This window comes from Peromyscus eremicus, chromosome 6, assembly GCF_949786415.1.
Source record: "Peromyscus eremicus chromosome 6, PerEre_H2_v1, whole genome shotgun sequence".
Taxonomy (NCBI): Eukaryota; Metazoa; Chordata; class Mammalia; order Rodentia; family Cricetidae; genus Peromyscus; species Peromyscus eremicus.
Window position 1 is genome coordinate 76,444,152 of NC_081421.1, and position 25,070 is coordinate 76,469,221.

General features: G+C 42.5%; 2 protein-coding genes across 4 annotated transcripts in view; both read left to right on the forward strand.

The window, feature by feature from the left end:
- Csde1 (cold shock domain containing E1) overlaps window positions 1-1,465 on the forward strand; it is a 30,894-nt gene extending 29,429 nt beyond the window's left edge. For both annotated transcript variants that reach the window (XM_059265979.1, XM_059265980.1), the window contains one exon: window positions 189-1,465. In XM_059265979.1, the coding sequence (XP_059121962.1) occupies window positions 189-236 (48 nt within the window). In that variant the 3' untranslated portion in view covers window positions 237-1,465. The remainder of the gene's footprint in view (window positions 1-188) is intronic.
- A 131-nt stretch (window positions 1,466-1,596) lies between these two features.
- On the forward strand, window positions 1,597-10,535 carry Nras (NRAS proto-oncogene, GTPase). 2 transcript variants are annotated; one of them, XM_059265982.1, is made up of 7 exons: window positions 1,597-1,710; window positions 2,203-2,330; window positions 3,820-3,998; window positions 7,780-7,939; window positions 9,057-9,180; window positions 9,907-9,947; window positions 10,022-10,535. In XM_059265982.1, the coding sequence occupies exons 2-5, from the start codon at window positions 2,220-2,222 to the stop codon at window positions 9,174-9,176; spliced, it is 570 nt and encodes a 189-aa protein (XP_059121965.1). In that variant the 5' UTR covers window positions 1,597-1,710; window positions 2,203-2,219; the 3' UTR covers window positions 9,177-9,180; window positions 9,907-9,947; window positions 10,022-10,535. The 2 variants fall into 2 exon arrangements, with proteins under 2 accessions (XP_059121965.1, XP_059121964.1); XM_059265981.1 differs by lacking the exon at window positions 9,907-9,947.
- Window positions 10,536-25,070: the final 14,535 nt, after the last annotated feature.

The window sequence follows — 25,070 nt, forward strand, 5'->3', positions numbered from 1 at the left end:
TTACAGGTGTGTGTCATCACACCAAGAAGCACATTTCTTGCTTTCAGGCCTACTCCATAATAAGTTTCTTACTCTAGGAGAGAATTTGTAGTGGATATGATAATTTAAAGTAATATTTTCATAGTTTGTTAGAATTATATATTGTGATTGTTATACACTCAAATCATTAACTTTGTATTTCTTCACAGGGATTTGGTGCAGAAAGAAAGATCCGTCAAGCTGGTGTCATTGACTAACCACACCCACAAAGCACATCATTAATCCACTATGGTCAAGTGGGGGGATTCTGGTGAAGGGTTCTGAATATCTTTCTCTTCATCCCTCCTAAAATCTGGAATACTTATTCTATTGAGCTATTACACCAGTTTTAACACCTTCCTCGTGTTATGTTTAAAAAAAAATAAATAAATTTAAGAAACCATTTTAAAATTATGCACAGTTGCAGCCTGGGAAACTTAAGGTGGCGCCTTATAGTATCAATTTAGGAGCTTTATTTGGTGCATTTAACGCAACTGGTAATTGCAAATTCCACTTCGCCTGTGTAATTGAACAATACAGACTGTTACCTTGTTGGCCCTATGAAATTCTGCACTCTATTGAGTATATACTCTACCTTCATTACTTAGCACTCAGCCGCATTCTTTTCCTTTTTCCTGTTCATTATGCTTTAATTCTGAGGACCATATGAAGGTAGAATATATTACCTTTAAAAACTTTCAAAAATTTATATAGCAAACGATTTTAAGTTGACGGCCAAATGTTAAAATGTTATTTTCATATCATTTATAATCTTGTCACAATCCACTTAACGAGTTTGATTACATTTCAGTAAAAATTATCTTCCAGAGTAGGTTTTTTTTTTTTCTTCTTCCTGGGATGGGGGGTAAATAACTTTACTACAGTTAGTATGTATGGTGCAGAATTTCATGCAAATGAAGTGTGCCAGCAGTGTGATAATTTAAACGTATTTAAACAAGACGAATGCACAAAATTGCTGCTGCTTAGATCACTGCAGCTTCTAGGACCCAGTTTCTTTTACTGATTTAAAAACAAAACAAAACAAAAAAAATAAAAAAGTTGTGCCTGAAATGAATCCTGTTTTTTTTATAAGTAGCCCCCTGGATCCAGTGTCCTGTTGAGTACAGGCACTTGATCCTTGGTGTAGCTTCTGTTCAACTTTGTATCACGGGAATGGATTGGCCTGATTTCTTGGCCCTCATCTTGAATTGGCCCCAGACAGGGTCTCTGGCAAGTGGAGTGAAGGCTTTGTCTAAAGATGACAAGAGTCAGCTCAGGGGTTGTGGGGGAGGGCGCTTTCATCTTCCCCATTGTCATTTGAGTATTTGATCTCTGGGTAAAGAGGCCATTTATCTTTGTAAACACAAAACATTTTTGCTTTCTCCGTTTTTCTGTTAATGGCGAAAGAATGGAAGCGAATAAAGTTTTACTGATTTTTGAGACACTAGCACCCAGCGCTTTCATTATTGAAACCGGGATGGGAGGGGCGGGCCTGGGTGCGGCCAGCCGCAATCGTATGCCCACGTGGCCGGGGCGGGACTCATGCGCCTTGGGCGCCTACTGATTACGTAGCGGGTGGGGCCGGAAGTGCCGCTCCCGGAGTGGGGGCTGTTCATGGCGGTTTCGGGGTCTCCGACAGTTTCGCAGGTTGAGGTCCTAGAACCTCCCGAAGCGGAGTCAGCGGAGTTTGAGGTAAGGCTCCAGCCTGAATAGCATCGGGCTCTGCGGCATGCGGACGCCTGGCGGGACAGGAAGACGCAGAGACTCGGAGAGCTGGAGACAAAGGCCTGGGTGTGGGGGACCTTTGCTGGCTGCGGCGGGCGGGCGGGCAGGCGGGCGGTCCGTGGGGTGATCTTCAGAGCCGGAAAGGGGAGTTTCGGGAAGTGGTCGTGCCTGGCGGACCCCAGAGCTTGGATTTGCAAGAGGAATAGGAAGGGGGCTCCCTTCCCCGTAGGTTGAGGGCGGGACTGAGTGTGCTTGAAAAGTAAAAGCAGGTTTTAAATCCAAGAAACTGTAGCCGCACTCACCTGCAAGTGTTTTTTGTTTGAATCACTTTGAGACCTTAGTGGAAGGCCACATGTATTAAACAGATGCTTTTGAAACCGATTTTAGGAACTCATAAAAGTCCTTGAAGTACTTTAGGTTTGGCTTGCCAGTTTAATCGTAATTGCTGCTTTCCTACAGGTTCTTGCTGGTGTGAAATGACTGAGTACAAACTGGTGGTGGTTGGAGCAGGTGGTGTTGGGAAAAGTGCTTTGACAATCCAGTTAATCCAGAACCATTTTGTGGATGAATATGATCCCACCATAGAGGTGAGGCCCAATCCACCGCCTGGCCCTGGCTTTCTCTTACCTATATCCTCTCTCTGTTCTTTGAAAGAAAGGAGAGAAAGCAGGGTGTTAGAGATACTGTATTCTAAAAACAATAAATTTTTACAGAGTTTGTAGAAAGAAGTTCATGCTTACTAAAATCTTCCTTTTCAGAATCTACAGTTTTTAGCAGTTTGTAAATTGTTGCAAATACAGTGCTGCGTTCATTCCATTGCTTCACATATTGCAGCTGTTAAATAGACACGTAGGTCATGAGGAAAAAGACTGTAGAAGAAATAGAGAACTCAGAACTCTGCATAGTCTCTAGTTTTCATTATTGAGCTAGTCCAAACTGAGTTAGACTAGAAACAGATTGAGATTTTGAGTCATTGTGCCTAGGAATTCCATTTATCTCTGCAATTTAGTTATGGAATATTGAGAAAAATCACCTAACTCTCCATGAGTCTCATTTTTCTTCATGGTGTTAAATTTTCATAACCTTACTAGACTTGGTCTAGGTGTGTGTAAAACCCAGCATTCAAGAGGCTGAGGAAGGAGATTCTTAAGTTCAAGGCTTGCATGAACTGCATATTGAGACCCTATTTACAAAATAGCAAAGAATTTTTTCATATGTAAACTTGTTCTACCATACAGGGGTGTTAGACAAATTTGCATATCTATAGAGGCTACATTTTGTTTGTTTGTTTGTTTGTTTTTTTTTTTTTGTTTGTTTGTTTGTTTGTTTTTCGAGACAGGGTTTCTCTGTGTAGCTTTGCGCCTTTCCTGGAACTCACTTGGTAGCCCAGCCTGGCCTCGAACTCACAGAGATCTGCCTGCCTCTGCCTCCTGAGTGCTGGGATTAAAGGCATGCGCCACCACCGCCTGACCCTAAAGGCTACATTTTAATGTATTCATGGAACCATATATAAACATGGAACAATATAAGCGCATTTCCAGTACCACAGATAAGGCCGTCCAAATATGGAAATATTATATAATAAAAGTGAGATTATTGCCATAAAGCCATATCAGAAGTTTCTGGAGTTTGTTGTTTTTGCTAATGATTTGGGTTTTTTTGTTTTGTTCTTAACCTCATAGCCCAGGCTGGCTTTGGGTTTTGGTTTTGTTTTGTTTTCTTTTGTTTTTGAGAATGGGTATCACTGTGCTACCCTGGCTGGCCTGACAATCACTTGCAGTGTAGACCAGGCTGGCCTTGAACTCACTGATATCCATCCATGCTGCTATCCCCAGTGCGAGCGCGTGCGTGCGAGAGAGAGAGAGAGAGAGAGAGAGAGAGAGAGAGAGAGAGAGAGAGAGAGAGGGGGGGGGGGGGGGGGGGGGGAATTGTTTATGCTACCTGTTAGCAGTTTGAGGGCAAGTCACATAGTCGGACTTATTTATTCTTGGTAAATTACATTCCTCTGATTTTAAATAAAGATTGAGCCTATCCATGCCCCACCACCACCACCTCCTCACCCTTTCACATTCCCAGGATTCTTACCGAAAACAAGTGGTAATCGATGGTGAGACTTGTCTGTTGGACATACTGGACACAGCTGGACAAGAGGAGTACAGTGCCATGAGAGACCAGTACATGAGGACAGGCGAAGGATTCCTCTGCGTATTTGCCATCAATAATAGCAAATCATTTGCAGATATTAACCTCTACAGGTACTGGGAGTATTATTTTCTGAAACAAAAATTTTATGTGTGTTCTGAATTGGGGAACATACAACTTTAAAATTTTTGATTATTTGTGGAGGTGGGGACCAGTGTGCAATGGCACATGTGTGCCACGGGAGTCAGGACAGCTAATGAAAGTTCTCTCCTTAGGTCCTGGGGATCTGGACTTAGCAGTAGGTACCTTTGCTCACTGACCGAGCTAGCTCACTGGCACTTACATACCTTTTTCTTACAGGAAACGTTACTGTTAGGTTATGTGATATTGAGAATCTGGGGTTAAGGTCTGGAGCTGTAGCTCAGTGGTAAAGCACTTGCTTAGCATGTGTGAGGCCCCAGTTTCAATCTCCAGTATTAAAAGGAAAGAAAAAGAGAATCTGGTTATCACTGAAAGTAAATGTTCCTATGTATAGTAAGTATACTGTTACTTACTACTACTCTTATATAAATGAAGCGTGCTACTGAGTAACAGAAAAGATAATAGATAGCAGCAAAGCCACAGAACACAGAGGTGGCCTTTTCATACAGAGCTGTAAAGTTTCAAAACTAGACGGGCTCTAAAAAATATTACGGCATTCTTATTTATTCATTTTATATTTTTGAGACAGGATTTTTTTTTTTTTTTTTTTGGTTTTTCGAGACAGGGTTTCTCTGTGTAGCTTTGCGCCTTTCCTGGAACTCACTTGGTAGCCCAGGCTGGCCTCGAACTCACAGAGATCCGCCTGTCTCTGCCTCCCGAGTGCTGGGATTAAAGGCGTGCGCCACCACCGCCCGGCGAGACAGGATGTTATGTGTATCCCAGGCTAGCCTCGAATTTACAATCTTCCTGCCTCAGTCTCCAAAGTGCTAGCTTACAGGTGGTATGCCATCATGCCCAGCCAGTATTCTTACTTTATAGATTCACAGAGTTCAGAAGTCGTTTGTTGGATTTTCAGAGTTGTGATTTCTTTTTCTTTAGTAGCAGAGCTAGACCGCTAAAACACTAGGCTTCTCTCTTAGAGCAGTATTCTATCTTTAGGTACTGTCAAGGTTGAAACTTGATTCTGTTATTAATTAGCTGAGTAAGTTTTAAATAGAGATTTAAATAAAGATTTAACTTCAGGACAAAAATCTTAGTTAAAGTTTAACTCATTTAAACTTATTTAAACTTTATCTAAAAAAAATCTTTTAAATAAAGATTTAACTTTAGGACAAAACACTAAATCTGTGTGTCTCAGTTTCTGAATTTATTATGAGATAAGAATACTTCCTTTAGGACCTGAGAAAGAGCTCAAGGGTTAAGAGCACTGACTACTCTTTCAGAGGACCCAGGTTCAATTGCAAGCACCCACATGGGGCCCAAAACCATCTAACTCCAGTTCCAGGGCATCTGATACCCTGCCCTGGTCTCCCTGAGCACCAGGCACACATGTGGTGCACTGACAGACATGTAGAAAAAACACTCATACACAGAAAATAATAATAATAAAAGAATACCTCCTTCATAAAGTTGCCAAGAGTAAACAGTAAACACTCAGAACAGTGCTTGGCCCATAGTACATACTTTGTAAGTCTGCCTACACCCTTGAGTCCTAGCTTATTTCCATATTTCCTCAGTTTAGTGTTCTTTGTGGGGGTAACAAAATCTTAAAACTAATACCTTTGGATCCCACAGGATGACTGTCGCTGACCGAGCACGTATTTAAAGCATCTTTTAAGCATAGATAGTAGGGTGGACAAGATGGTTCAGTTGGTAAGGGCACTTGCCACCAAGCCTGATTGCTGAGTCCAACCCCAGGACCCCACATGATCAAAGGAAAGATCCATCTTCTGACCTCCGTATTTGCACTGTAGCATGTGTGTAGTATAGCAAAATAATGGTAATTTTAGAAATAGGCTTAAGAATAGGTGAAGAGGAAATTCAGTGAGCTTATTCTGTAATGGCATGATACCCCAGTGACCTTCGTTGGGCACACTACAGACATGATAGCTCTCTAGTCAGTTTGTGTATGCTGAGAATAACTCACTTGCTTAGAAGAAGTATGCTGACACTGAGAAGAAATTGTGTCTGATCCTCACAGAAATTTAAATAATATGGGAACAGCAATGACAGACAGCGACATGCTCCAAGTGTTTAGGCTGGTTCACAAGTTAGCCTTGATGTAGGCAACTACCACTGGGCATGGTGGTACTTTGGAAGTCAAGGCAAGAGGATTGAGAGTTCAAGGCTACCCTGGTCTAGATGGGGAATTCACTGCCAACCTGAGCTACAATAGTAAGATCCTGGTGGGTTTTGGGGGGGCAGGGGGGCTTCTTTTTGTGAGGTTTTTTGTTTTGGGTTTTTGCTTGTTTTTTGAGACAAGGCTTCTCTGTCTAACAGACCTAGCTGTCCTGGAACTTTCTCGTAGACCAGGCTGGCTCAGAGATCCACCTGCCTCTGCCTCCTCCTGCATGCTGGGATTAAAGGCATGCACTGTCACCGCCCAGCTTGGTTTGGTGTTTTGTTTTGTTTTGTTTTGTTTTGGGTTTAGGGGTAGGCATGGGGGTGGCAAATGGTTCTGACATTACATCAAAGCAGTTCTGTAAATAGCCAGTAGGATGCAGTTGGGGTATGTGACTGAAATCGAAGGGTAGAGTCTAGAACAGTGCTGTGCAGTATGGTAGCCGTGACCAGATAGGGTTACTTCACGTTCACATAAAACTGAAGAATTAGTTCCTTGGCCACAGAAGCAACTGGTGAAGTGCTCAGTGTTGACTGCCATGTTGAATACCAGTTTCTGTTAGCACAGAAAGTTCTTTGTCAAGAGAATCTAGAACCACAACTTCCAGAATGTACCAGGTGCTATAGCGTGTGTGGCACTGAAGAGAAAGCCTGTCTTTGCCAGGGATGGTGGCCACACCTTTAATCCCAGCACTCGGGAGGCAGAGGCAGGCGGATCCCTGAGTTTGAGGCCAACCCGGTCTACAGAGAGAAACCCTACCCCCCCCCCAAAAAAAAAAAACCCAAAAAGAAAAGGAAAGGAAAAAAAAAAACTATCTTTGGTAGTTCTGGATCTGTGCACATGCCTGCATGCACACACATTTACTAAGAGCAAATCTAGAATTTTCTTGGTGTTACATATCTTGGGCTTCTAGCTATAATTTTGTTTGAGGAAAGTATTAGGGCACCGCCAAACTTAAAGAGTGACTCAATTATCTTCCATTACATAGTGTTGTAAAGGGATCTTCAGAAAGTTATTTAGGGGCCAGCGTGATGGCTCAGTGGGCAAAGGTCCCTGCTGCCAAGCCTGACAACCTGAGTTTGATTCTCCTGCCCCATGTGATAGAAGAAGAAAACCAACTTCCCAGGGTTTTCCTCTGATCTCCACATGCATGCCATGGCACATGCATACACACAAATTAAGATGCATTAAAATTTTTTAAGTCATTTAGAATCTATAAGTTCTACTTTTTATACTTCTAAACTTAATCTAAAGTACTATTTGTAGTTTCCAGTGAAATTCAGAGCCAAGCTTTTTGGAAAATCTAGGAGCCTAATGAGGGCATGTGTCAGGATATAAGAGCCAGCTGTTTCTAGGAAGTGAATTGGTAGACACAGCCTCATCATGGCTACTACACCAAGTCTAAACCAACATCCTTACCTTACAGGTTGATAATTGTATTGTAAGTGTTCAGAATTTGTAAGCCAAGTAATAAAAGCTAAAAGGACTTACCACCCTCTCTTGCCCTACCAGTTTATTCCTCCCAGAAAGCTTAGTATTCTTATGATCTACTACTATATTCTCTGTTTTAGGGAGCAGATTAAGCGAGTGAAAGACTCTGATGATGTGCCTATGGTGCTGGTAGGGAACAAATGTGACTTGCCCACAAGGACAGTTGATACAAAGCAAGCCCATGAGCTGGCCAAGAGTTACGGAATTCCATTCATTGAAACCTCAGCTAAGACCCGACAGGTATGCTAAGAGATTTGAGTAGTATGGGGGTTTGTTTAAGTCAGGGAGGTTTGGTTGGTCAAGTGTGGTAGAGGTGTAGGCCATGTTCTTTGTGTAATGCTTTTCTTTCTGATGGTTTTTGTCAATCTTCTGTGTGTCTGCTACCTCCTCTCCCCCATAAACACTATTCTGTGGCATTTTTATTCCTGCGAAACAGGCTCAACTCTTTCTAGTGAAACACTTAAACATACTTGTAAGCATGAGTCCGTTTTCTATCCCTGCTGAAGGGAGTCCTCACATTTGGTAGTTAGAGTCTGTTCTGTGCCCCACATTGCCCTTTTCTCAGTGTTCTTTTCTCTTTGTGTTGTTTATTACAAACATGCCATTTCTCTATCAGCCTGTCAGTGTGATCCCCTGGGAATGATGGACTTAGTGTCTTCTTCCTAGTTGTCTTACTTAGGGTTTCTGTTGCTGTGAAGAGACACCAAGACATGGCAACTCTTACAAAGAAAAACATTTAATTGGGGCTTGCTTAAGTTTCAGAGGTTCAGTCCATTATATCATGACATGGCGACCTTGCAGGTAGATGTGGCTCTGGAGAAGGAGCTGAGAATTCTACATCTTGATCCTCAGGCAGCAGCAGGAGACTGTGTGCCACATTGGGAGTAGCTTGAGTATATAAGACCTCAGAGCCTGACCCCACAGTGACACACTTCCTCCAACAAGGCCACATTTCCTAATAGTGCCACTCCCTATGGGCCAAGCATTCAAACAAAGAGTCTCTGGGGGCCATTCCTATTCAAACCACCACACTAAGAGACCCTAATTTATTGACTGTTGATTTAATATTTGAACCCACACATAGAAGTGTGAGAGCTGGGCTGGAGAGATGGCTCAGAGGTTAAGAGCACAGGCTGCTCTTCCAGAGGTCCAGAGTTCAATTCCCAGCAACCACATGATGGCTCACAACCATCTATAATGGGATCTGGTGCCCTCTTCTGGCATGCAGGCATACATGCAAGCAGAACACTCTATATATAATAAATAAATCTTTAAAAAAAAAAAAAAAAGAAGTGTGAGAGCTTACAATTTGACCTGTGGCGATTTTTTTGTTTTTATTTTATCCTTCTTTTAATAGGGTGTGGAAGATGCCTTTTACACACTGGTAAGGGAGATACGCCAGTACCGAATGAAAAAGCTCCACAGCAATGATGATGGCACCCAAGGTTGTATGGGGCTGCCCTGTGTGGTGATGTAGTAAGGTGAGTGTGCGTTTTCTCATCGTAACTCCTGTTTAGTATTGGGCTGTTCCCAATAGTGTGAGCACTACTGTCTTTTGCAATTTAAATGAGAGTTTCCATGTATTTGTAACTAGAAAATAACTTTTCCTGGGTGCTGGAGACATGGCTCAGTGGTGAGGTATACTACTCTTCCAGGGGACCTGATTCATTTTCCAGCATCTATGTTAGGTCATTCACAGCCCCCTGTGACTCCAGCCCCAAGGAATCCAATGCCCTTCCTCTGGTCTCCACAGGCACCAACAAACATACATCACACACACACACACATACACACACACACACACATATATATAAATATTTTTAAAAATAATTTCTTTAATGGCCCCCTTTCAGAGAGTGCTAAGGTCTAATTTATTCTTTCAGCATTTATTCTCCAGACAGCTTCCTTTTTGTGGGGGAGGGGATTATTTTGGGGGAAGTTGGAGGGTTGTTGAGTCAAGGTTTCTCTGTAGCTTTGGAGTCTGTCCTGGAACTCACTCTGTAGACCAGGCTACCCTCGAACTCACAGAGATCCGCCTGTCTCTGCCTCCTGAGTGCTAGGATTACAGGTGTGCGCCACCACTGCCCGGCTCAGTTTCCTATTTTTAGTATTAGGAATTTGAGACCTATATGTACCATGTTTGTGGAAAGGACAAGAGTTTGAAGATTCACAATATAGAAAATCAATGGCACTGTATTCTTCTCTAGACTCTTTGAATGTTCTGTCACCAGAAAAGAGCCACTTCAAGGTAGGACAAGTTTGAATGTCTTAATTCACACTCGGTTTCTTGCCCTTGTTTCTCATACATCCCATCTCTTTCAGCTGCACTGATGCTCTGGTTCTGACATCCCTGGAGGAGATGTGTCCCTGCTGCTCTCTGCATCTCATCGGAGCCCCTGCTTCCTGCTTCCCTGACTCAGTGGATGAGCACAGCCATCTAACCTGAGACCTCAGAACAACTACCTCCTCACTGGGCTGTCTGACCAGAGAAATGCACCTGTTGCTCCCCAGTAGTTTCCTGACCTGGGCTCTCCTCCTTAGAAACAAACACACCTCTGCCAGCCGGCTCTGTCCTGAAAGCATGTTACACTCTGATAAAGAGAACCAAACATGCAGTTCTATTGACAACAGTTTCTTAAGCTCTAAGGTAGCAACTGCTGGTGATTTTTTTCCCCCCTCCCCTGACTGTTGAACTTGGCCTTGTTAGTTTGGGGGGAAATATCAAATTACTGTTTTCCCGTGAATATAACTAATGTTGCTGATAGGTTGATTTGTACTGTGATCAGCTATATTCTATAAACTGGCATCTGTTCATAAATGGAAACATGAATACTGACTTGAGTCCATCCTAGTCTTCTCAGTTGCATGGAATTAAATCCAACTTTCACAACAAAGTGCCTTTTTCCTAAAAGTGTTCTATAGGCTTCCTTTACAGTTTGTAAGTGGGATAGATATTTCAAGAACCATTATATAGGAAAGTAACTATGAGCCATCTACCTTTGAGGGAAAGGTGTATCCACCTGATGGCAGATGCCATGTCTGTATACATGAAGATAGTTTCCCTGTTTGGGTTCTCCCAAGAGAAAGATGATACTGAAACAATTATGAGTAATTTCACTTAATTGTTAATCTAATCTTTTTTTTTTTTTTTTTTGGTAGGTTACTACCTATAAATATTTGTAATTTCTCCTAGTTTACTGATAGTTTAGTATTCAATGAACTTCCATTATAATCAAATTTGGGTCATACCAGGAAACTCTCCATCTATAGTTAGTCAGATACTATAAAAATTAGTATGTTATTATTACTTTATAGCTATGATCAATGATTCTTCCAACCTCAAGTATAGTTTATTAGCAGACAGATTATATCTTTGCTGCATCGTTATTCATGGCATATATATATATATATCTATATATAGATATATATATAGAGAGAGAGAGGGGGGGAGAGGGGGAGAGAGAGAGAGAGTGTTGCCCTTAGACCCCTTTTCAATACCCCCTTTCCTCATCCTATAGCAGTTCAAGCAGCCCACAAGGGCTTGAATAATTTCAGTTGAATAAACCATGGTGCTAATGGACCAGGGTCGTGGTTTCAAAACTTGAACAAGCCAGTTAGCATCACAGAGAAAAAAATTCACCCATGTTTGCTCCCTGCCCGTTACTTCTGCTTATAGATTTTTGCCTGATGCCTGCTGTTAGCGCTACAAGGATAAAAGTGTGGTCCTGTGCCAGGACTGGAAACACTTGGTGTGCAGTGGGGTAAGCTTAGAAGTCTGCATTTTCAGACCCTTATTTTTAGCACATGGAAACTAAAGCCAGAGTTCATACCTCCATCTCTCTCCCCTGTCGGATAACTGTTCTTTATATAGCTTTTTTAAAGTGTTTATTTAAAACATGTCAATAAGTTAATTTGCCAAATAACAAAAGCTGATATGTTCATTAAAATCAAGAGTGATCCTTTGCTGTTTGAGATAAGAATGTAAATGCCATTAATGGTTGGTGTATAGGGGCTTGGTATTTCCATTTGCAGGTAATGCCCTGGTAATTCATTAATGGGTTTTGTTTTTTGTGATAATACTTAAACTCAGCTCAGTAATGCTAATGAAAAAGTAAAATTGGGTACCTTGATTGAAAAAACAAAACTAATTCCAAAATGGCCACTTTCTCTTCTGTTCTTGTAATACCTAAAACCTTCTGAGATCCTCTGGTTCTTTTGTTAGTGACAGGTCCTAGCTGTATAGATCTGGCTGGCCTCAAACTCACAGCAGTCCTCTTGCATCAACCTCCCAAGTGCTGGGATTACAGGCATGTTCCACCACACCTGGCTGACTCTTTACTTTCTAATAGGAATTTTCATGCTTTAGCAAATTCCCCATCACCTTGGAATTCATTCAGAAGAGGGAAAAACATACACTGTGCTCCTCAGTGCTAATGCTAGGACCATTCGTGTGGGGTTGCATTCCTAAATGCTACCTTTCAGAGCATTGCTCAGTCATCTTCCTGAAGCTGCTGAGGCCATCACCTTGGCTGGTTCTGTTTTAATGTGTGTGTGACTGATGATGTATACCTAAAAAGTCTGTTAAACTTAGTGTCCAGTTAAGGAGAAAGTTACTCCTCTTGGCTTCTTTTGATCATATCCCTTGTATGTATATGTCTGTAGTTGGTCTCCAATATGTTCTGAGCACAGAAGTATACAAATTGAGCCAATTCAGGCTTCAGATGCTCTTGGTAGCTTATGTCCCACAGGGTATGGATTTTTGCACAATAGTGACAGACTGAAAAGCTGAGTAAGTTGAGTTGGTGTGGTATCAAAAAAGTGGATTTAGAATGTGATTACTAAAGAGTTCTGGTTTACCTCAAAACTTCAAAGCCTCTCCCTGAATTTAAGTGCCTGGCCGGCTGTCACAAATGAACGTATTCCTTTAAGGCAGTTAGTTATTTGAAGCTTTGTTCACACATTGGCGAGTGTGAAAATGAAGTGTTCTAAGAGCTACGATACCTAGTCTGTGTAAACCGTTAAATGCTGTTCGCTGCAGTGCTTAGAGTGTGTGAGTTGGCAGCGCAGTACTGTTCACTAGTGTCCCGTAAGAGTGCTGTGTATGAAGTGGATGGTGGTTGGTTTTAGCCAACCACCTGTAGAATCAGCCTTTTAACTGCTGTGAACTTTTCCATGACTTGAATATGAAGACAGACCAAAACATTATAAGGAGAAACATTTGTTTTTCCCATTCCAGAATGTGTGAGCTTAGTCTTCTTATCTTCGTATTTAGTCATAAACTCTCAAGCTGGCAGCTACAACCAAGGGTCAGAAAATGGTGCATTCTGCCTCATGTAATTATCTCTGCTAATTAGGAGAAGCAGAGTTAATGACGGAAAACATTTTGCCTGGGTGGTTTCTAAAAAAAAAGAGCGAGAGATGATAATTCTTAAACATTAGTTTTTATTTTTGCTATTTCTTTAAGCTGTCTGATGTGCCACAGATTTATTTTAAGGTGTTTGTTTTTTTATAATAATTGTCTTAAGAGTGTTCTCATGAGATTAGTTGTAGATATTTTTCAAAATACAGCTGGGTTTTAAAAGTCTGAGTACTGCTCTAGGCAAGTACGTGAGCTCTGGAGAGAAGGGAGGTTGTGGAAGTTGTTGACTTTTGTATATCCATGCTGTCAAATAAAGGTCAGAACGTAAGTAACTGTGCACACCTGCTGTTCCAACAAGAACTGTGGCCTCTGTGGCCCTAAGTGAAGGGCTGATGTTGTAAGTTGACTGTTATATTATAAATTAATCCATTCTAATTTTTAAAATCTTGATTGTTTTCCTTGTTAAATAATTTTAAAAAATAAAAAAACTGGAAGTTCTTTGCTTACCTGTGGTTTCCCCACCAAAGTCCTTTATAGAAAATGTATATTAATTTCAGATATTGATGTGCTGTTTGGACAGTGTTGGAGGGCTCAAGTTCATTTCATCTCAGTACAGTAAGGACCTCCTGAGTCCTGCACTGAGGCTTCTCTTTCTGTGGTTTTGTTACTCCAGGCCCCATGTGTTAAAGGAAACATTCTTTTCTGAGTAGCATGATGAAGTTTGACAGGGTCCTGCTCCACTGTGCCGGAACATGAATCTTCCTTTCACACCACACAGCCACACTGTTCATTACCTGCTCTGGAGTCCCTTGTCTCATCGTCTGGATCAGTAGCACAGTTTACCTACAGGTTCAACATGAGAGAGCAGTGTGGCAACACATTACTGTTTGTTGTGTGAGCTGTCAAGCTCTTACTGTGGCCATTTTATAAACTGAACTTTATCATACCTGCATATGTGTATCTGTCCAGGAAGAAACAGTACACATACAGGGTAAAGTTTTGTGTTGCTCCCTGCAATTGTATGCATCCATGGGGAGACTCAGGTTCTAGCCTTCGTGGACAAATGGAGACCACTATATAAAATAAGTCAAGGTTTGCTTTGTCTGGGGGAGGGGTGTTATTTGAAACTATTTGGCATACTCTGGTTCATGAATAAGAAGCAGACTACTGTTGGGCCAGGGTGAGATAGCACACATTTCTAATCCTAGCACCGGGGAGGTAGAGGCAGGAGGAGAAAAACAGATGTGACAAACACTGCTAAGTAGGACCACTCAGAATAAGGATGTTTGAGACTGACAGTGAACCTCCACCTAAAGAAGCTAGGTCGCCAGGGTTCAGCTCTGCAGCTCTGGCGTGTGGGCTTCCCCTCTCAGAACAAGCAATACTCAAGGTCATCGAAAGGCCAATGTGGTTGCATGAGTTACTTGATACCCATAAATACGTGAAAAGAGGCCAAGAGGCCCTGCATGATCATTTTGCAAAACTGCCTAAGAAAGCTTTGTAACGCTTTTAAAATAACCAGGCAGTACCACGTATGTGGTCCTTTACCTTACTAAATGAAAACCAAGTTGAAGAATATACCAAAATAAGTGTGCTTTTCAGTGTCAAAATGAGTTGAACTGGTTGGCACCAGAGAGCTGAAGCTGGCCTACAGTACTGATGATTCTTGGTTTGGAGACTTAACTTCTATCACACACCATCACTTTAACTCATTTGGGAATGGGAACTGGTTACTTCTCAACCCAAAGGCAGAATCCAGTCTTTGCTTAGCAAGTATAAATTCCAGTCGCCACCACTGTGTAGGAGCCTTTGGGAGTGAAATTGTTCCTGACGGCTTCTAAAGATAGAGGCAGCTACATTCCTGACGGGAGCAGATGTGGTTGGAAGCTGGCAGCTGTCGGTTAGAGCTTTTAAAGATAGGAGCCTGGGGTCTTGCCCAATTTAGAAAAAGCATTCTTCCAGAATGGTTGCTGTAGATGTGACAAAATTAACAGTAATAGCATTTTCTGTAGGTGCTTGAGAGTATGGATTATGTATGATATTTAAGTCTGAAAGAAAAGCTTACACATCATTCTAAACAGTTTGGTATATATAAAGTCAGTTCTCTACATTTACAGCAGAGACCAAACATGCCTGAGCTGGATGTTTTTAAGTCTATAGTAGATAGAATTTAAAGACATCTTGAAAGATAGGTCAAGAGACCTTGTAAATGTATGCTTGTTTTGCCTGTAAAATTTGAGGAGTTTGACATTTAACATTGAAGTTCAAAAATGAAACCCTAGCATGGCATATGAACCAAGTTAGCAAAGCCCGTGTTCCTCCCTGAGGAGAGCATTTGGGCCCTGCTGGGAAGCATGGCACAGTCCTAACCGAGTGTTCTGCTTTCAGGAGAGCCCGGTGTGCTTTGCTTTAGCAGGGTTCTTTCAGTGCCTGTTTTGTGCCAAGGCTCTCCTGCTCTGGACACGTGGGAGTGAGCCAGGTAATGCCTATATTCCACTGGGAACAAAGAGCCAAAACAAGTTTCTTTTTGCAGTTTGGAAACAACTCCCAAAGGGCCCAGCTTCCTTAGCCTCTGGTTGAATCTCCTGTCTTCATGCGGGGCCCACAGTCCCCTCTGGATTTTCTGAGGATACTGGGAACTGTCCATGATGCCCCAAATGTGGTCTAACCTCACTGCCATTGTTTTCCTTTGGGGCTTTTTGAGGCAGCTGCTCTTCACCACACATCCTTTAGTCCACACAGTGATGAATGGCTCAGACCATACATATCGGACGCTTTGGTGAGGCCCGGGTATTGGTGTGGTTTGTAGCCCCAAGGCTTGGTCCTCAAGGTGACTGGTCTTGAGAGATGGTGGAATTTCTAAGAGGTAGAACCTGGGAGGATCTAACTGGGTTATAAGAGCACCACCTCCAGCAGCAATTAATACCCATCTCGAAGGAGTGAGTGAGGTGTTGAGAAACTGGACTTGCCACTGACAGAACGGGTTAGAAAGTGAGGCAGCCCTACCAGTTGGACCTCTTCCTCATGCAATCCTGCTATCTTATGATGCAGCATAAGGCCCTTTGCAAACTGTCTGATCATGACTTGTCAGACTCCCAAACAGTATATATGTTCATACCTGCAGAGTGTCAGCTGCTTCCACCAGAGCCTCAGCTCATAAACGAGCTGTTGAACAATACAGTATCATTTTATTGTATGTATTTGTCGGAGGGTGTGTGAGTGTGTGTGTGTGTGTGTGTGTGTGTGTGTGTGTGTGTGTGTGAGTGATGGTCAGAGGACAATTAGCAGGAGGCTGTCTGCTCCTACCACGTCGGTGCCAGTGTCGGAACTCTGCTCTAGCCAACTGGATGGCCCAGCTGTTAAAAACTCTCTAAACAACACATTTGTGTGGGATGTGGTGGCAATCACCTTTAATCCCAGCACTTTAGAGGCAAGAGGATCCAAAGTTCAAGGAGATAGAAAGAGGGCAGGGGAGAAAAGACAGAAAAGGGAAGAAAAAAGATTGTGATTTTATTATTTGGACTTCAGAGCAATGTTCTAAACAATCTGTAGTTCATAATATAGCTGACATATTTCATATCAACATTTTTACTGTGTCTGTAGTGTGTGTTTATATGTGTTTATGTGTGAGGCTTGCCCATAAGTGCCTTTACTCACCAAATCATCTTGTCAGCACCTCAAAAAAAAACAAAAACAAAACAAAATAATACTGTTATTCTAAAAACTAATCAGAAATAGAATTAAATGAAGACGATTTTACATTCTTCCCATACTTAAAGAAAAGCAGGATTAATTGGACAGAAAGGATGAGAAGACAAAGACATCCTTTTGCTAAGGATTTCTGGGCAATTTCCCTAAAGTTGACAAATGATAGGTCTAGGGTCTATTGTGTTTTGCTTTAAATTTAGGGCTCCCAGCACCCCAACCCCACCTTGGAGACAAGAGGCTCAGACCTGACCTTGATTTCAAGTGTAGCTAAGGCTGACCTTGAATTCTGTTCTGCTCCTTTCTCTGCCAACTGCTGGGACTACAGATGTGTGCACCACACTCAGGCAGGGCATTTGTTTCTTATAATAGAAATAATATTTGTGCTGGGTGATGGTGGCACATGCCTTTAATCCCAGCCCTTGGGAGGCAGAGGCAGGTGGATCTCTGAGTTTCAAGGCCAGCCTGGTCTACAGAGCAAGTTCCAAGACAGCCAGTGCTACACAGAGAAACCTTGTCTCAAAAAGCCAATAATAGCCGGGCGGTGGTGGCGCACGCCTTTAATCCCAGCACTCGGGAGGCAGAGGCAGGTGGATCTCTGTGAGTTCGAGGCCAGCCTGGGCTACCAAGTGAGTTCCAGGAAAGGCACAAAGTTACACAGAGAAACCCTGTCTCGAAAAACCAAAAAAGAAAAACCAAAAAAAAAAAAGCCAATAATAATAATATTTGTTCATGATAGAAAAAAAAAAGTGAGACTCATTATCAACTCACTACTCAGAAGGGGCATGCTGTAAGTTGCGTAAGGCAGTTTTCAATGCCTTTACCATACGTAAATTAGTAACCTTTTACAAAAACAAACATACTACATATACATCTTTGTTATGAGTTTCACTAATAAAATTCCTTGAATATTTTCCATGTTAATAATACTCATCCACACCAGCACTTTAATAGTTACTGGTATTTATTTTATAGTGTACTGTACTCAGTCAATTCCTTATAGAGATCATGGAGTATTCCTACTTGTTGGCTATAGTTTAACATTGTTGAAGTTGGGTGTGGTCATCACACCCAGTCCTAGCACTTGAGAGGCTGAGGACTGAGTTTGACACCACCCTGGGCTGTATAGGGAGATCTTGTCTCAAGAAAGCAGATTCCGCCAGGCAGCGGTGGCACATGCCTTTAATCCCAGCACTCAGGAGGCAGAGCCAGGCGGATCTCTGTGAGTTCAAGGCCAGCCTGGTCTACAGAGCGAGAATGAGGACAGACACCAAAACTGCACAGCGAAACCCTGTCTCAAAAAAAAAAAAAGAAAAAAAAAAAGAAAAAAAGAAAAAAAAGCAAGCAGATTCCTGAAATAGGCCTTTGAATACTTCGTGTAAAAAAAAAAAAATCCAAGCTGTTACAGAGTGAGACCCTGTCTTAAAAATAAAAATAAATAAAAAACAAACTGTTACAAAAGTGATACAGCTTTAGGAGCTCTTTATAGCATAGTTGGTCATAGACTTATTTTTTGAGATAGTTCTTCTACACAGTTCTGGGTGTCTTGGAACTCACAGTGTAGACAAGGGTGGCTTTGAACTCACAGGAATACTCCTGCCTCTGCTTCCCAAATTAAAGAATCAAAACAACAAAAATGAAAAACAAAACAAAAGAATCATAGATTTCTAACCTAGCTGGGTGCATATGGTGACAACACACCTGTAAACCCCATCACCTGGGAGGCAGAGGCAAGAGGATTGGGAGTTCTTTGGCTACATAGTGAGTTCAAGCCCAACCTGGGCTACATGAAACTCTGGTTTGGTTTTTGTTTTGTTTGTTTGTTTTTTGTTTTGGTTTTGGTTTTTTGAGACAGGGTTTCTCTGTGTAACAGCTGGCTGTCCTGGATCTCACTCTGTAGACCAGGCTGGCTTCAAACTCACAGAGATCTGCCTGCCTCTGCCTCCTGAGTGCTAGGATCAAAGGCATGTGCCACCATTGCCTGGCTGTTTTTGGAAGGCAGATCTGTGAGACTGAGGCCACCCTGGTTTACAGACCAAGTTCCAGGCCATGCCGAGGTACATTGTGAGACCCTGTCTCTAAAAAACAAAAACAGTAATAACAACAAAGACAGCTCGGTCATTAAAAGCACTTATTGCTTTGCAGAGGACCCAGATTTGATTCACAGCAACCACATGGCAGTTCACAATTTCCTATGACTCCAGTTACAGGGGATCTGACAGTAACACCTTTTTCTGGGGTACAGAGAAAGGCACCATACACCACACATGAGCTAAAAATAAATCTTTAAAAAAGAGAGATGTATTTCTGACCTGCATCAGGTTGAATTTGCAAAAGGAGACATTCTCTTGAAATGTACCCATTTATAGTTTGCTTTGATTTTAAATTTTACTTACTAATTTTTTAAAAATGCTTTTATGTATGAGTGTTTACCTGTTTGTATGTCTGTATACCATATGCATGTCTGGTGTGCTCAGAAGCCAGAAGAGACAGATCATCTGGGACTGAAATTACAAACCATTGTGAGCCTTCATGTGCTGGGAATTGAACCCAGGTATTCTGAAAGAGCAGCCAGTGTTTTTAACCACTGAGCCATCTCTCTAGCCCCAAGATATTTGTGTGTGTGTGTGTGTGTGTGTGTGTGTGTGTGTTCATGAATACCATGTGTGTCAGTGCCCACAGAAGCCAGAAAAAGGAAAAGGTAATGGATCCCTTGGAGTTGTTATTACAGGTGTTGTGAATCACGCAACATACGTGCTAGGAACCAAACTCTGGTCGTCTGGAAGAGCAGCACGTGCCCTTCAGTACCTAGCCACCTCCCCAGCCTATTCCAAAGCTGGTTTGGAGGAGCATGGCTGGCCGACAGCTTCTAGCTGCTTCATCTTTTTATCTGCAGCTCTGAGATATGCCTGTCTCTGCCCTCTGTACCCCACAATCAGTGCTGAACAGAATGGGTGCCAGAGGTGGGCTAAGTCTGCTCTCTGTAGGACTCCTCTAACAGGAACTCTTTTTCTGGAGAATTCCTCACTGGCCTGGTTGGACACACTTGTCAGGGGCTCTTCCGATCTACTCAGCCCTCCCATCATTTTCTCCTACGTCAGACCTGTACTAGGTGATCTGAAGGTCCTCCCATCTCTCTGGCTCTCTCCCTTTTTATCTGTCACAGGCTCTGCCCCTCCCCCAACCTCTTGGGTGTCTAATCTATCTAAGCATCACACTAAGTTACCCAGGATTCTCTGGTGCTGTAGTCCAGGTGGGCCTTGAGTTTATAATCCTCCTGCCTCAGTTCTTGAGTAGTTTGAAATACAGGCTCGAACCCCTAGAACACACTTTCTTTGTTTCTTCCTTTGAGATAGGCTCTTACCATGTACCCCTGGCTGCTCTGGCACTCTCTATAGCCCAGGTTAGCCTTAAATTTGTGGCCATCTTCCTGCTTTATCCTCTCAAGTGTTGGCATAACAAGTGCACCAACAAACTTGACCTCCAAACACGGTGTCTTAAAAACTGTTTTCAGCTCATTAGCCCATTTTCTTAATTGGATTGTTCAGTATTTTGATGACTAGTTTCTTGAGTTCTTTATATATTTTAGAGATCAGCCCTGTCAGATGTGGGGTTGGTGAAGATCTTTTCCCAATCTGTAGGCTGTCTTTTTGTCTTATTTACCATGTCTTTTGCTCTACAAAAGCTTCTCAGTTTCAAGAGGTCCCGTTTATTAATTGTGCTCAGTGTCTGTGCTGCTGGTGTTATATTTATGAAGTGATCTCCTGTGCCAATGCGTTCAAGAGTACTTCCTACTTTCTCTTCTATCAAGTTCAGTGTAACGGGATTTATGTTGAGGTCTTTGATCCACTTGGACTTGAGTTTTGTGCATGGTGACAGATATGGATCTATTTGTAAACTTTTACATATTGACATCCAGTTATGCCAGCACCATTTGTTGAAGATGCTTTCTTTTTTCCATGGTACAGTTTTGGCTTCTTTGTCAAAAAACAGGTGTTCATATGTGCGTGGATTAATGTCAGGGTCTTCAATTCTATTCCATTGGTCTGTATGTTGGTTTTTATACCAGTACCAAGCTGTTTTTATTACTATAGCTCTAAAGTAGAGCTTGAGGTCAGGGATGATGATGCCTCCAGAGGTTGCTTTACTATACAGGATTCTTTTGGCTATCCTGGGTCTTTTGTTTTTCCATATGAAGTTGAATATTGTTCTTTCCAAGTCTGTGAAGAATTGTGTTGGGATTTTGATGGGGATTGCATTGAATCTGTAAATTGCTTTTGGTAAGATTGCCATTTTTTACTATGTTGATCCTACCTATCCATGAGCATGGGAGATACTTCCATTTTCTGATATCTTCTTCGATTCCTTTCTTTAGAGATTTAAAGTTCTTATCAAACAGGTCCTTCACTTGTTTAATTAGTGTTATCCCAAGGTATTTTATATTATTTGTGGCTATTGTAAAGGGTAATATTTCTCTGACTTCTTTCTCATCCCTTTTATCATTTGTATGTAGGATGGCTACTGATTTTTTTGAGTTGATCTTGTATCCTGTCACTTTACTGAAGGAGTTTATCAGTTGTAGGAGAGCTAAACAGAGAATTCTCAAAAGAAGAATCTCAAATGGCTGAAAGACATTTAAAGAAAGGCTCAACATCGTTAGTCATCAGAGAAATGCAAATCAAAACGACTCTGAGATACCATCTTACACCTGTCAGAATGGCTAAGATCAAAAACACTAATGACAGTCAATGTTGGAGAGGATGCAGAGCAAAGGGAACACTCCTCCACTGTTGGTGGGAATGCAAACTTGTACAACCACTGTGGAAATCAGTATGGCGGTTTCTAGGAAATTGGGAATTGATCTACCTCAAGACCCAGCCATACCACTCTTGGGCATATACCCAAGGAATGCTCAATCATACCACAAAGGTACATGCTCAACTGTGTTCATAGCAGCACTATTCTTAATAGCCAGAACCTGGAAACAACCTAGATGCCCGTCAACTGAAGAATGGATTAAGAAAATGTGGTACATATACACAATGGAGTACTACTCAGCAGAGAAAAAACGATGATAGCATGAAATTTGCAGGCAAATGGATGGAACTAGAAAATATCCTGAGTGAGGTAACCCAAACCCAGAAGGACAAACATGGTATGTACTCACTCATAAGTAGATACTAGATATAAAGCAAAGAACAATCAGACTGCAACCCACAGAACCAGGGAGGCTATATAGCAGGGGGGACCCTAGGGTGACTGTGGCTTATAATAAATTTTGGTTTTACTCAATCACTGGGCAAGCCTCAGTGAAACATTTCACTATTAGGATAAGAATTTATACTGTATCAAGCTGATACTAGAAAAAAATAATTAATAAAAACAATTAAAAAAAACAAAACAACAACAAAATCAGGTCTTACTATGTAGCACCTGCTTGCCTGTCCCAGAACTTGACATGTAGACCAGGCTGGCCTTGATCTGACAAAGACCAGATAGCCTCTGCCTCCTGAGTGCTGGGATCACAGGTGTGGGAGAGCTGGCCCTGATGGCATGGGCCTGTGAGAGCTGGCTCTGCCCCTCACCTCAGGGGCAGTCCCAGTGGCCCCGACTGGCCAGCTGAGCTACCACTCAGACCCACATCCGGGGCCTTGGGTTGGCCCACTCTAACAGCTGCCCCGTCTCTATGACCTGCTTGAGCTCGAGAAGGGACTGATCCTGCAGAAGGATAACTGTAGGATCTCCATGTCTCAAGGCAACAACAACAGGATATCTGAGAGGAGTTTTGATGAGGGCCCATTGATGATGGTGAGTCAGAAATCAGAGGCCTTGAACCAGATCAATGACTCACCGCAATGAACATTTGTGGGTGGGCCTGACTGGACAAAAGATGTACTGCGTTACATACCACAGCTCCAGATGCCACTAGGATGAATGAAGAGGGGTTGGAAAGGAGAAGCAACGTGGGTTTTTTGTTTGTTCGCTTGCTTGCTTTGTTTTGTTCTTCATTAACTGGGGTGGGGGCACACTGCAGGGGTGAGAGGGAAGGAAGGGTTCAGGGACCCTGGGAGGAGGCACACCCCAATGGGCACCAGGAAGGAGAAGTTTCCACTGCCTGTATCCCATTGGCCCACCCACCCAATAGCCACAGAGCCTATGCAGGAAGGATGGTCTGTGTAGGACTCCATAGCCTTGCCTAGGCTGAGGGACTAGGAGGTGAATGGGATAGGTGCATGATGAGAGATTTCCAAAGAATCAATAACGAATTATGTTTTTTTAAGGCAAAAAACAAAACAAAACAACAACAACAAAAAAAACTGTTTTCAGTCCATAGGAGCAGAATCCATAAGCATGGAGAGCAAGCTACTGTTCTTCTCATTCCATTCTGAGAGAAAGTGGAACCAAACTGCTGGCACATAGCTCAGGAAGCAGAGGAAGGAGGATGAAGAGTTGGAGGCTATACTGGACTTCATAGTGAGGATTTGTCTCAAGAAAAATCAAAATCAATGCTGAGGCTAGAGGTGTAGTTCAGTGGTAGAACACTTGTCTAGTAGGCACTGAGACTCTGGGTTTGAGAGACAGAGAGATATACATACATGAGTGTGTGCACCCAAGGAGGCCAGAAGAGGGTGTCAGAGCTGGAGCTAGAGTTGCAGGGGGTTGTGAGTCATCTGCTGTGGGGGCTGGGAATCAAACTTAGGTCCTCTGCAAGCACTCTTAACCAATGGGCCATCCCTCCAGCCCTAACTGTTTTTGAGAGAGGAGTAGGTGATCTGAGAGTGCACTATGCCATTCATGGATGGAGTCACTGAAATGTGTGCAGTATCTAAACTCCATACTAGTAACAATCCTGGGGGCCATGAAATGCCTCAGCAGGTAAAGGAACGCACTGCCGCGCCTGACAACCTGAGTCCCGTCCCTGGAATTCACATCACAGAAGGAGAGAACTGACTCTCAAAAGTTGTACTCTGTTTTCCATACAGCACAAATACATTTAAAAAATGTAATTTCGCCGGGCGGTGGTGGCTCATGCCTTTAATCCCAGTACTTGGGAGGCAGAATCAGGCAGATCTCTGTGAGTTCGAGGCCAGCCTGGTCTACAGCGTGAGATCCAGGACAGGCACCAAAACTACACAGAGAAACCCTGTCTCGGAAAAAAAAAAAATGTAATTTCAAGATTTTTAAAGATTTGAAACCAAGTTTAATGTATTTGTGTTGTGCCTGTGTGTATGTATGTGCTCTCTGTGTGTAGACTGGGTGCCCTAAGAGGCCAGAAGAGAACATTCAATTCCCTGGGGTTGAAGTTCCAGAAGGTTCTGAGCTGTCATATGCATGCCAGAAATCAAACCCAGGACCTTTGCAAGAGCAAGTGCTCTGAACCTCGGAGCCAACTCCAGCCCCCATTTTTCTTTTAGCACTAAGGAGTGGGCTACTCCTGTCCTGAGTCACAGCGTCAGCTGAAAGTCGTCTTTCACCAGTAGAAATCAGTGTGTTTTGTTTTCTTCACAGTACACCTATGTTAACACTTGATCTTAGAAATTTTGTTTTTGAGATGGTGTTTTATGTACCTCGAGTTTACATAGTCTTAACTTGCTATGTAGCTAAGGATGACCATGAACTTCTGATCCTGTCTCTACTTCCTGAGTGCACGTGTATTCCATCATGCCTGGTTTGAAAAAGTGTTTTATTGGATATTGTTTGTTAGAATTTCAGTAGGAGCTTTATCTTTCTTGCTCGCTATCCGCTACTGCCCAGGTCAGTCACAGTTAGCCTTTCAAATAATGAGGCCACACAGATAGTAACAGTGTGTGTGGGTGATGTGTAATGTAAGTGTGTGTTTGTGTGTGAGAGTGTGTGCTGAGGACTTGATGAATGTACCAGGGCATTCACCATACACAGAAAGCTCTCCTGGTGTTAGGACACCTGTTTTCAGAGCCCAGGAGACTCTGATGTAAGTGGGATAAAAAAAAAAAATAGATGCAGGTCACATCGTCTGAGAAAGTCACACTTGATGAGCCAGCATGATGTATGGTGGGTGTGGAATTTGATTTCCAGCCACTACAGCTACCTTCTCTAAAATCCCAAGATAAAGATTGGAGGCTTCCCCTGTTTGTCACTGTCATTGCCTAAAGCTATAAATAGGTCTGAAGCTCATCTCTCCTTTTAGCAGGGAAGGGTCAGGTTACAGGGGGCAAAACAAAATAACAAAATGAGTGTCCCAGTATTTCAAAGTGTCGGTCAGCCACCCCCACAGTCCCTCTCTCCTTCCTCTGCTGTGTTCTCCTAGAATCAAGGATCCCAGCCACA

Bases quoted from the DNA above. Each gene is read 5' to 3' on its own strand.
- Nras (XM_059265982.1), top strand. From the start codon at position 2,220: ATGACTGAGTACAAACTGGTGGTGGTTGGAGCAGGTGGTGTTGGGAAA. The intron at 2,331-3,819 runs GTGAGGCCCAAT...TCACATTCCCAG, and splicing joins AATATGATCCCACCATAGAG to GATTCTTACCGAAAACAAGT. The intron at 7,940-9,056 runs GTATGCTAAGAG...TTCTTTTAATAG, and splicing joins CCTCAGCTAAGACCCGACAG to GGTGTGGAAGATGCCTTTTA.